The sequence below is a fragment of the Tachypleus tridentatus genome, chromosome 6 (genome assembly GCF_004210375.1).
Source record: "Tachypleus tridentatus isolate NWPU-2018 chromosome 6, ASM421037v1, whole genome shotgun sequence".
Classification (NCBI taxonomy): Eukaryota; Metazoa; Arthropoda; class Merostomata; order Xiphosura; family Limulidae; genus Tachypleus; species Tachypleus tridentatus.
Window position 1 is genome coordinate 162,559,039 of NC_134830.1, and position 13,538 is coordinate 162,572,576.

General features: G+C 31.6%; 1 protein-coding gene across 4 annotated transcripts in view; it reads left to right on the top strand.

The window, feature by feature from the left end:
- Positions 1-13,538, top strand: part of LOC143254323 (Na(+)/H(+) exchanger beta-like) — a 107,511-nt gene that overhangs the window by 83,704 nt on the left and 10,269 nt on the right. For all 4 annotated transcript variants that reach the window (XM_076509301.1, XM_076509304.1, XM_076509302.1 and 1 more), the window contains exons 15-22: positions 216-337; positions 854-930; positions 1,983-2,111; positions 3,043-3,132; positions 5,731-5,796; positions 8,262-8,362; positions 11,828-11,896; positions 13,157-13,260. In XM_076509301.1, coding sequence (XP_076365416.1) covers positions 216-337; positions 854-930; positions 1,983-2,111; positions 3,043-3,132; positions 5,731-5,796; positions 8,262-8,362; positions 11,828-11,896; positions 13,157-13,260 — 758 coding nt within the window. The remainder of the gene's footprint in view (positions 1-215; positions 338-853; positions 931-1,982; positions 2,112-3,042; positions 3,133-5,730; positions 5,797-8,261; positions 8,363-11,827; positions 11,897-13,156; positions 13,261-13,538) is intronic.

Here is a 13,538-nt window from a genome sequence, read left to right on the forward strand (position 1 = left end):
AGTATTCCAGTTTCTGGTGTTAAAAGTGAACTGTCCTTTGCAGAACTGATATTTTTTCTAATTTCACAGTGAAGCTATATCATAAAACAAAAAAAGCTATTCTACAAGTTTCCATCGCTAAATGTGTTTACAACAGTAAAACTTCTAAAATTCACTTTTACACTTAGAAAAGTGAAGTGACAAATTTCTGTTGTTTTTTTTCTTCCCCCATGCAGTGCCGTCTGTGATACAATAATATTTCTCTTTCTGGGAATGGTTTTGGTTAGTGATGACCACATCTGGCAGACAGGATTTGTCTTTTGGGCAACAGCTATGTGTTTAATTGCCAGATTCTGTAGTAAGTGTTTTATTCATTGTTTATTCAGGTACTCTGTTTAATCTCCATTTATTGCTCAGTTTACATATAAAGTAGGATACATCACACAAACTTGAGATCACTTGTTTATTTGTGGGTTAAACAGAATTTAAAATAAACAATTTTTTATTGCTAATCTTAACTTTTAATATTTTGACCTTGTTTATGAAAATGTCTAAAAGTTAAAAATGAAGACTTTATAAAACGTGACTACTGTAGGATGAATTGCAGGTTTTCTAGTTTATGTCAGCTCTGATATCAGTTGAAATATTTTCTTACATTTATTGTTCATTTATCCTGTTGAAACCAAAGTAAATATTTTTCAAACAAACCAATCTGGTGTATGTTTTATATAAATATCGTATTTGATGTAAAATTCCTCCTAAAGACTATATTTATGTATCAGATTTTAGGTAATTTAAAATAGTGTCTTTTTTTTTTCATTGTGCATTTGTGCTTTTTATTCAATATCAATTCTTTCATCACTTATTTTTACAGGTGTTTATTTCTTAACATTTCTTGCCAACTATTTTGAAAGACTTCATACCATTCAAATGACAGAACAGTTTATAATGGTAAGAGAAAACGTTTTTGGCTAATTGTGTTGAAATAAATTACAGTACAGTTGTGATTATGATGAACTTTATCAAATGTTTTATTATTGTTTCAAATGGGTTAAGTTTTTATCAAAATTAAGGCTAAACATTTGACTTGTATCGAATGCAACATGAAAAACAGAAATGTTAAGGTCTTATCTCATACATATGAGATAATAAGTCGTACATATGAGATGTTATCTAATGTGTATGAGGTAATAAATAACTCATACATATGAGATACTAACTTGTATGTATGAAATATCAAGATTCCTTGGTATATCAACATTGAATATCAATTTCCAAATTCCATGAAGCTTTTAGTGTTAGTATTAATACACAAACACACATCAGAGATTTAGTAAGGAAAGTCATAAATACAATACTCAGAACTTTATTGTGAAAAACTTGTGAATACTATCTCGTGCATACATCTTGTTGACTCACGTGATAAAACCTTAATATTTTTGTGTTTTACATTACAATTCAGGGCTTCATAATAGTTGAAATCTTATGATTATAAATTGAGATTGTTTAAAGGATTTTGGATGTATTCTCGGTTTCTTCTGTGCAATGACCTTTGCGAGACTAACTTGGAGGTAAATATGGTTTTATTGCAAATTAATAGTAGTTGGTTTGATGCTCTACATTAGACCTTTTTTTGTTTTTGAAGACAAATACAATAATCCTTTTATTATGTTTTCACAACACTTACAATAAGGATGTTATTACTGAACCTTTGCACGTAATATTCGTACAATGACTTTGTTTGCTTATTAAAGATAAACTTCCTATTGTACTAACTTTTCCCTTCAGATGTTTCACATTATAAGTGAATCTATTAAATGTGATAATTTTGTTTATAAATAAAAACTGATACAACTCTGTTACTAATGTATAGTTTCATAAAGTATTTATACCAGGTGGTAATAGTTTTGGTTGATCTGTTTTACACAGTTTTCTCCATATTTCTTTTATTTTTTATTTTTTTTATTATTCACTCACAATAAAGAATCTCATGAATGTATTAGGCTTATGGTGGACTGCGTGGGGCTGTAGCATTTTCTCTGGTGATTATGCTGGATACACACACTATCCCTAACAAGCGTATGTTTGTGACGACTACACTTTTTATTATTCTATTTACAGTTTTTATTCAGGTAAGTACTAACATTAGAAAAATGTACAGATTAATCATACACACACTATCCCTAACAAGCGTATGTTTGTGACGACTACACTTTTTATTATTCTATTTACAGTTTTTATTCAGGTAAGTACTAACATTAGAAAAATGTACAGATTAATCATACACACACTATCCCTAACAAGCGTATGTTTGTGACAACTACACTTTTTATTATTGTATTTACAGTTTTTATTCAGGTAAGTACTAACATTATAAAAATGTACAGATTAATGATTCTTTATAGTATTGTTCATTTTAGCATTAAATTATTTCTTGGTTCTACCATATTTTTGAATAATCTGTGCTTAACTGTGTCTTTTATCTAAAACAGAATTGTGTGATGAACTGTTCTTATCAGTAACTGGAAATTTTAAACTATTTGAAAACAACTTTTTACCATGGAAACTCTAAAAATGATTTATAAAAATAATTGGTAAGAGTGAAAGTTTTTTTTTAAAAGCACCAAGTGGTACAAGAACACCTTCTATTTTCCATTGGTCTAACTAAATATTAGTATGCTGGACTGTATATCCATTGATCCATAGCTTATATCCCTTTGCTGGAAAATTACATTCTACACTTTAAGGCTGTTGATACATTAAAAGAATAATGGTGAAATTAGAGTATTTGGTTAGTATAGTTTGAGAGTTGGTAGTAGATGCTGTTAACCAGCTAGCTTCCTCTTTGTCTGTCAGTTTAAAATTGTAGGATGTTATAATGATAAGTAAGTTTGTGTATCTATGTGATTTTTTCTAGAATTATAACAATCTCCTAGCATATGTGTCATAACTAACTACACTCATTGTTCAGTCAGTTGCTACCTCATTCTCTTTCCTATATTTCTGTAGTTTAAATAAGTACTACTGTGTTTTTAACAAGGCAAACTGTTTTTCTTTTTGAAGGGTAGCACTGTGAAACCACTTGTCAACTTGCTAAAAATTAGAACACAAGATAAAAGTGACCACAGTCTGTTTGAGGAAGTTCATGCCAAGGTACAGTTTAATATTTTGTTTCTGAGATATTCAGAATCTTAACTGAACCTCAGAGAAATATTTAAATGAAAAAATATAAAAGATCTGTGCTCAAACAAGGACTGTTTATCATAATCTCTTTTCATACCCAAACTATTTTTATTCAGGTTATAAATATTACTTCTCGATTTACTGATTTTATATATTGGCTGTAGCTGTCTTTAAAATTTGACTTAACAGAATAACTAACTGGTGTTTCAAAAATCAGGAGTCACTATCCTAAAGTTAATTAACACTGTCACAATCTATCAATAGATTTCTGACATCCAGCTGCATATTAAAAAATACTGTAATTTTATTTTCATTTAACATACACTTTATGGAACATTATCATTGGTATCTAATTTTCTTTTAGTATTCCCAATAAACACACAGTAAATATTAAATAAATATTAAAATGCCCATAGAATTATTAGAAGAATAAATACAGCTCATAACTGTTTAATATTTTATTATGGTGGAATGTTTCTTTTACCAAATAATTATCATCTCAACATCAGAATTAATAATTAATTAATTTAAAACAACATTATTACATTGCAAGTCCTAATTGTAATTTTTCTCTCCAAAGGTAGTAATTTTGTTTAATTATTTGGCTGTTAACTTATATAAGTGAATTCCAAGTGCTGTTTCCATGGCCTCTAGTGGAGAGCAGTAAGTTTACAGACCAATAATGCCAAACAACAGGGTTTGATTCCTAATGGTGAACACAATGGATAGCCCATTGTGACTTTGCTCTAAACAAATACACACACACACTGTTTTTGTTATATTTACTTTGATAATTGAAAATATACCGCTCATCAATACTTCTATAATCTGTAGAACTGTACCAAAAGTAACTGAATTTCCAGAACATTAGATGCTCAGTGAAATTAGCAGGGGCATTGGTAAGGGAGGTTTGCTATGGCTGAAGTTACCCCTAAATGTACCACAGTCATCCCTGTAGCCCTTGCACCAACAAAAAGTGACTTCTGTCAAAGCTGATTCATTTCTCAAGCACTATAGTATGTGTGTTCACAAGTTTTTTGTGTAGTCCACATTCGCCCCCTTACTAGGAGGAGGCTGGTGCCATCTATGGAAATCAGCCTTAACTAATGAGTAGAAGAAATCTGTAACAATAAATTCTCTGAGCTCACTGCTACAATATTTGTATAGTAAAGAGCTCTATCTGTTTTTATTTTATATCTGACTCTGTCTATATCATATGTAGTTGGAATAACTATTTATTTCCCCTTATACATAACTAGCTATGACTATTTTTAGTAATGTATGTTCAGCTAACTTTTTTGTAGCCCGGCATGGTCAAGCGTGGTAAGGCATGCGACTCGTAATCTGAGGGTCGCAAACATGCTCGCCCTTTCAGCCGTGGGGGCATTAAAATGTGTCGGTCAATCCCACTATTCATTGGTAAAAGAGTAGCCCAAGAGTTGGTGGTGGGTGGCGATGACTAGCTGCCTTCCCTCTAGTCTTACACTACTAAATTAGGGACAGCTAGCTCAGATAGCCCTCGAGTAGCTTTGTGCGATATTCAAAAACAAAACAAAAACTTTTTTGTAGATTTCTGTTTAGGTGGTTTGCACATAATTACATCTTTGTAAAGTGAATATTGAAATGTTGAAAACATTAACTGATATTTTTCCTAAGAGAAAGGTTACAGATTACAATGGCTCAAACATAGGAACTTTCACCAGTTTGAAACTGTCTGCCTGCTCCCTAGGACAGGGCAAGCTATCGCAAGTAATGGTACAGATACTTGTCCAATTGGTATAAATTAGGGATTCTCCTTCTTGTATATCTCTTTGGAACAGTTATTGGCTTAGGTAGTTTAAAGATAATGTGATAGTGCACTAGGAACTTTTTATCTTACTTCACAGTTATATGGTCGTTCCTATCCTTTCCTTTGTATATGTATTTGGAAAGCCTTTCACACCCTAGAAGCTTGTGGGGATTCACAACAAAAGCTTATGAGGAACCCATTGAAGTGAATAACTAATTCTAAAATACAATAACAACCACTGCCACACTACTGTTCCTTATATCCCCAAACTGGTTTGTGTATTACATGATATAATGAACCAAAATTTCCAAACCCATCATAATAATTGAAACATAAAATACTGACAACACTCTGTGATGTTGTCTGATTTAATACTATGTATAATTTAATGGTACACCAATACTTTAACATCACTAAGCATTTTTGAATTCTTTGAAATTATTTGGTGGTCAGAATTATTTTTCAAAATTGCCAGCTTGTTTAAAAGTCTTTCTTGCTTTGAAAATTCATGTGATAATTTATAATTTATATGACCTTAAGGTTGTTGACTGCATGTGGTATAGGTACTGCATACTAGTATAGTTCAGTGTTGTTAGCAGAAATTCTTCATAATTAACTTGTCCTTGTTAAGATATTTGTTTCTTTGTTAATTGTTACAATATATGTACATACTTAGTTAATTTCTACCACACTTATTTATTTCTTAGTATGATAAGTTAATTCAAGTCCTGATCTTGTGTTATAACAAGTATTAACACTTGTAAATCACCACATTTTAGGTAGTAGACAGTATTATGGCAGGAATAGAAGAGGTGACGGGTGACCACAGTGAAAACTATTGGAAGGTAACATCTTTAAGTGATCTGTTATTACACCAAGAGCAACATCTTGTTCATACAATAAGAACAACAGTTTTTTATTAAGGTTTCCATTTAAAATATATAACCCAAACACTTTCCACAGGTGATGCCTATTTCATCAGGGACCTGTAATATTGGGGCTTTCCTGTCTGTATTAATAAATTGGTTTGTCTTTTTGACATGTTAAATGCTGCAATGCCTGGCACCATCTATGGCAAGTGCTGATGGGGATTTAAGTGCAATATTTTTGTGGTTTTAGTTTAAACAACAGCAATAATAACGAAGCTAAAACATAAAATATTTGTATTTTTAGCTTGAATATGCCTTGTGATTGCATGTAAATAAATACTAAACGTGTCCGTGTCACAATGTCTGTACTCAACAATGAAGGTGATTTAGTAACCATTGTTTTTTCTAATGTTCTTTAATATTACATTATTAATACTTGCATTCATTCTACTTTTTATTCTTTTATCTTTTACATCCTTGGCATCTTTGCTTTGTTCCCTTTTTTTAAAATTATGTATGTGTGTGTGGCATTTCTTTTTTAAGTAAAAAAAGTGAACTTCTTATTATAAATTTATTTTAGTTCATATATGTTGTAACAGGGGCATAGATCCTGGGGGAATGGGGTATACATCCCCCCTTTATTTTAGGTGGGGGGTATGGTGCATACAATCATCCCCCCCTTCAGTTTGGTCTGTTGAATTGTTTTATTGCATCACAGACCTACAAATTGTGTGTTTGTTCTTGTCATTCTCATGTTCTTACCAATCGAATTACATAATTAGGCCTAGATGCAGGCTTTTTCAGTAGCCAAAATGCACATCTTTAATATAGGCGTGCTTCTAAGCTCTTCAATCTAAGCGATAGTTCGTAAGTATCAGTCAGTAGGCCTAAGTATACATGTATGTATCATGGCAACAAGATTACTCTGTGACTGCATGTTTACAACTTTCAGGTTTGGATAATCAGAGATTACCAATTTGCAAGTTGAACAGTCCACATAAGTGGTTGAAAAAATCATCCCCCTCCATTGGGTGTAAAAAATCTACGCCCCTGGTTGTAATTATTGGTAAATGGTATTAGTTTGAAGAAAGGAACACCTTTTGAAAGCACTTTGGTCATAGGATTGTTTGTCTGTAATTAAATTATTTGAATATATTTGTTTTCCTAACATCATGAATTATCTTAAGTTTTATCAAACTCTATACTTCAATTGAGTAATATACTTCACTTTCCTCAACGTTTTATGTGTCATTTTTTAAAATAAATTTAGAAGTCATCAGTATTTGTTCTAGATTTGTAGAATTGCAAAAGTTAACTAGAAATAACTGAGGTTATTTTGTTTATATATATATATATATTAATTGTAGTCTTAAATAACACTCCATTTTAAAGAAATAAATCCAGCAGAAGATAGTAAAAATATTATCTTAAATACATAACTTAACATAGTTGGTCAGTATGTATTTTTAATTTATGTGTTTGTGTTTTTTTTCTTATAGCAAAGCCACGTAAGCTATCTGCTTAGCCCACCGAGGGGAATCGAACCCCTGATTTTAGCGTTGTAAATCCATAGACGTACCGCTGTACTAGTGGGGGCTGTATTTTTAATAAGAAGAGTAAAATATCAGGTCATAATTTATAATGACGTCTGGGTCAGCTCCAGATATTGTGTTTACCAGTTTGTTCTGTTTCTATAATCCAATTTCCAGCCATTTATATAATTTTTTTATGTAACATAGAGGGTCTTTCACAATTTATGACAACAGCACAAGGATGGGTGTCTAGGTCTCACACCTTCATCTTGTAGACCTAACTTCATGTGAATTATCTTGTTTATATTTTTAATAATATTCTTATATTAGTTAAATGATCCTTCAGTGTTATTGACTCACCTCTGGTAAGAAGTTGTAACTGGTAGCTGAACATGGAGTAGCCTTTATTCCTTGATGGAATAATGCTTTCCTTCACCATTAACAATATTGTTCTTTCACACTGTAAACAAAACCTTTCTTCTTTTTTTGGAAGTGCTAAAATTCAGTGTATTGTGTGCTTTAACAATCAGGACAGGAGAACTTTGCATTGGAAAGTTCTGTGATGTAACTCTCCCAGGAGTGGCTAATTTTAGATGCAAAATGAGATAAAGTGATTGGACATGCAAATAATTACTATGGATTGTGAACAACCTTCTTTATTTAGCACAAGCTCCAAATATTATGTTCGATCCCTTAACTTAAACCTAATTATCTTTGATTATTTTTGAAATTTTGAAATGTTTGATACATAAAACTTTATTCAATACAATATTTTAAGAGTTATTATATTCAAACAGCATCGAATGTTTAGAAGCTTGCAATTGACAAAGTAGGCTGAGAAGTGTGTTTAGTTTTCTAATAGAGAGATAAAAAAAAAGAAAAATACTGAGGTATTATGGAAATTTCCAGCTTTTTCTCCACTATTATGATGAGCAATACTTTAAGAAATGGCTTCAGCTCAGCACATCTGAAAACAATTTAACACGAGTATACACAAAGATGGTTCTGGCGTAAGTAAATTCTCATTTTAAGATACAGAACTCATGATTGCGTGTGATTCCATATATTTGTATTCTTAATATTTTACCAATTTTTGGAAATAACTTGTTCAAACTATAGATTAACTTGGTAATGTCCTATAGGATGTGCTGAAATACAAATTTATGTTTCAAATGTGTAATTTTCTGTTTTTGTGAGAAAATGCAATATTACTGAAAATAGTTTTCGCACACTGACATATATTCTGGAATATTCTAAGAATATAAGGGTGATTATAATGGATACTTGGAACTGCCTGTGAGGCAAGCTGTGTACCATATGGATGTCATGCATAAGAAATGGTGGAACTTTTATTTTGCTGGTTCTATTATTAGCACAAAAGATTTTGCATATGGTTATATGTATACTAAGCTGATAAATAACTGTTTTTTTGTTATTGGCATACAACAATTTTATATTTGGAACCACAGCCCATGTTGGTAGAACTGTATCACCAAAATAGGTTTAATACTGGGGCAGCACGCTCGGCTACAGGGCTTACACAAGATGCACGCCATGAACAGCCTGTTGTCAGTAGAGTTGTTAGTAACTTCTAAGAGACATTAATATTATCTGACTGGTAACATTATTACACATGCTATATCAGAACTCCAACATTGTAATTATGTCTGGGGTATAATGCACACTAAGGACAGTACCCTGCAGCCCTGCCCCTAATCCACTGTCTGGTAAATGCATTGCTCATTCAGACTTTTAATTCTTTTAGTGCATACAGTGGAACCCATTTAAGCAGTCACCCCTTGAAAGCGGTCATTCAATCACAGTTCCTTTTTTGTTTACATAATCCCTAATTATGTACAGTGAAAACCCTCTAATCAGGCCAGTTTGTCTCAGTCCCAAAGGTGGCTGCTTTGGAGGGTTTCCACTGTAATTAAATTTTGGATCAGTTCTCAAAAAAGTGTTAATCATCCACTAAAAATCAAATTAAGAATTTGACCTTTTAAGGAACATTTTCAATATCAAAATGCATTAGTTACACTTTTGCTCATTATGTATGCACAATACTAAGGCAGGAAATTTAAGGAAGAGTGAATGTCTCAATTATCGCACTTTGAGAAAAAACTTTGAGACACCATGGGGTGGATCCACTTGTCACACCAGACAGCTATAAATGTCAAATTGGAGAAATCTGACGATAGCATCCAAATTTTTTAACCATAATTTCCATTATGCTTATCCACCACACTTTCTTATCTCACTCTTGCTGGCTATGGATTATGGAGATTTATTACCAGAGTTCAGTATTCTTTGTTCAAACTAAAGATGTCTTATACTATAGCAGTTCAGACAGTTTTTGTTTTGTTTTTACTACAGTATCCAGTACATTTATTGTGATTTCTACAGTAATAAAACATTGTGGTGTATAAGCATTGGTTGATTACTATGGTGATCTTTGAGTTTTATTTCAAAAAGCCAGTGGAATACACTTCCCATGACATATTCTGCACATATGGCTATCGTTTTACTGTACAGGCTGTTCCAAGTACACTTATTGTATTTTACCCAGTCTCTATTATGGAATAGTTATAACATGTGTAAGAATACATTACTGAAATCGATTGATAATAGATTTATATCATCATAATAATACCTGATTAACACATTTTAATAAGCTATTAATCTTTAATTCACATTCTATAATAATATAATATGTGTTAATCATGTACCCACTACTATATATTCTAGTGTATTAATCACATACCCACTACTATATATTCTAGTGTATTAATCACATACCCACTACTATGTATTCTAGTGTATTAATCACATACCCACTACTATATATTCTAGTGTATTAATCACATACCCACTACTATATATTCTAGTGTATTAATCACATACCCACTACTATGTATTCTAGTGTATATTAATCATGTACCCACTACTATAATCACATACCCACTATTCTAGTGTATTAATCATGTACCCACTACTATATATTCTAATGTATTAATATATTCTAGTGTATTAATCATGTACCCACTACTATGTATTCTAGTGTATTAATCACATACACACTACTATGTATTCTAGTGTATTAATCACATACACACTACTATGTATTCTAGTGTATTAATCACATACCCACTACTATGTATTCTAGTGTATTAATCACATACCCACTACTATATATTCTATTGTATTAATCATATACCCACTACTATATATTCTAATGTATTAATCATGTACCCACTGCTATATATTCTAGTGTATTAATCACATACCCACTACTATATATTCTAGTGTATTAATCACATACCCACTACTATGTATTCTAGTGTATTAATCACATACACACTACTATGTATTCTAGTGTATTAATCACATACCCACTACTATGTATTCTAGTGTATTAATCACATACCCACTACTATGTATTCTAGTGTATTAATCACATACCCACTACTATGTATTCTAGTGTATTAATCACATACCCACTACTATGTATTCTAGTGTATTAATCACATACCCACTACTATATATTCTAGTGTATTAATCACATACCCACTACTATGTATTCTAGTGTATTAATCACATACCCACTACTATGTATTCTAGTGTATTAATCACATACCCACTACTATATATTCTAGTGTATTAATCACATACCCACTACTATGTATTCTAGTGTATTAATCACATACCCACTACTATGTATTCTAGTATATTAATCACATACCCACTACTATATATTCTAGTGTATTAATCATGTACCCACTGATATATATTCTAGTGTATTAATCACATACCCACTACTATATATTCTAGTGTATTAATCACATACCCACTACTATATATTCTAGTGTATTAATCACGTACCCACTACTATATATTCTAGTGTATTAATCACATACCCACTACTATATATTCTAGTGTATTAATCACGTACCAACTGCAAAATATTCTAGTGTATTAATCACATACCCACTACTATATATTCTAGTGTATTAATCACATACCCACTGCTATATATTCTAGTGTATTAATCACATACCCACTACTATATATTCTATTGTATTAATCATGTACCCACTACTATATATTCTAGTGTATTAATCACATACCCACTACTATATATTCTATTGTATTAATCATGTACCCACTGCTATATATTCTAGTGTATTAATCACATACTCACTACTATATATCCTAGTGTATTTATCACATACACTACAATATATTCTAGTGTATTTATCACATACCCACTGCTATATATTCTAGTGTATTAATCACATACTCACTACTATATATTCTAGTGTATTAATCACATACCCACTACTATATATTCTAGTGGATTGATCACGTACCCATTAAAGGATTTTTTGTATTTAGAAAAGGTTTGATATTTTATGGCATTATTTCAGAATCTAACTTTTGAACGTATTTACAGTTTGTTTCACCTTTCTGCCCTCTAGTGACCACTATGCACACTTGTATGGGCCAGCTGCTGTCTTAGAAGACAACCAACCTTTTTTGTTAAACCAGTAAGTTTGTTTGCTCTTACGTAAGGACTAGAGCAGAGCACTGTAAAAAAAAAAATAAGGAATTTTTTTTGTGTCATAAAATATTTAGTCTTATGTTCAGTAGTAATGAAGAAGTTCATGATGTTAGAAAAACACGTACGTTCAAGAAGTCTTGATAGAAATTAATAAAGCCCACATAAACCGAGTGCTTTCAAAAGGTGGATCTTTCTTCTTCAGGGGAATAATGAAGAAGAAGAGTAATAGATTTGAAAATGCTCGAGTTTTGCCTCTTTTTTCATTGGCCTAAGTGTTAGAGTAGCAATGTACAGATATTGTCTAATCAACATCAGTAAAGGTAGTGAGTTTCACTGTAACTCATAAGTGTCACAATTATCACACTAGGGACAAACGTTTTTGTGACACCATGGGGTAAATCCACTTGTTGCACCAGAAGGCTATGAATATGAAATCAGTGAAATTTGGATATCATTATTTAATATATTTTGATGTTAAATAGTGTAACATGGTACAATAACCAGTCTAGCTATTGTTATTGTGAAAGGGCTTGAGTACGACTCTTTTCTTTTAAATTCACTGACTTGACCATTGGAGCAGTAGTGTACAGGTGTTTTCTAATCAACATCGTTAAATGTAACGAGTTTCAATCACCACAAACAGTAAGATACATAAAAAAAAAACTGAAGACACTTTTAAATTCAAATAATATTAACAAAGAGCTATTAGAATACTACCCCTCATTAATGACTTTAAATTCAAACAAACTATATTTAGTGTTTTTGGCACATCAGCCCCATTTCTGACAATCAAAACTCTTCTGCAATCTTGATTTTTGAAGGAATGGATCCAGTGATGAATAGATTAATTGCTCACCTGAGACATTACATGAAATGTTCTGAGGTATTACTCTATAGCTTCTTGCATATTTTGGCAGTCAATAGTCTTCCTTTGTGTAACCTTCAGGTCCTGAAAAATTAAGGATGTTGCAAAATGTTAACTCACTTTCAGTGGCTTGCAAAGATAGGAAGCCTAAGTGAGCTATATGTGTTTTCTGCTGTTAAAATACCTTCATTTAGACACAAATATATTTTGTTTGTGTTTTTTATAAGGGTTATATTAAGTGATTATGACAAAAGAAAGTAAATTATGTTAAAGTTCACTTTAGAACACAATCTGTCATGGTTGCATGAATTTCATAGGAAAAAAAATATTGTGTTTTGCTTTATTAAAAGCTTTGTTTATACAGGCATATTTGAATTTCAGGAGTGCAGGAGACATGGACATGCCATTAGATGATGGTATAATACATACAGAGAAAGAAAACATCGGCGTAAGTGACACGTCATCAGAAAACAGAAGTAGGGAAGGTAAGTGTATTACTTTTGAATAACTGCTTTTCAGTGAAGATTTTCACTCAGTACATGAAAGTATAAGGTTATAGATTTCAGCTAACTTGTGTAGTACAGTCTAGTTATGACTATCGTATATAAAGAGTTACTATTATCAAGTACAATCTAGCTAGAACTGCATCATGTGTAAAACAATTATTGTGTAAATCTAGTTGTCACTGTGTCCTGTGCAAACCAATTATCGTGTACAGTCTAGTTGTGACTGTGTCGTGTCTAACACAATTATCGTGTACAGT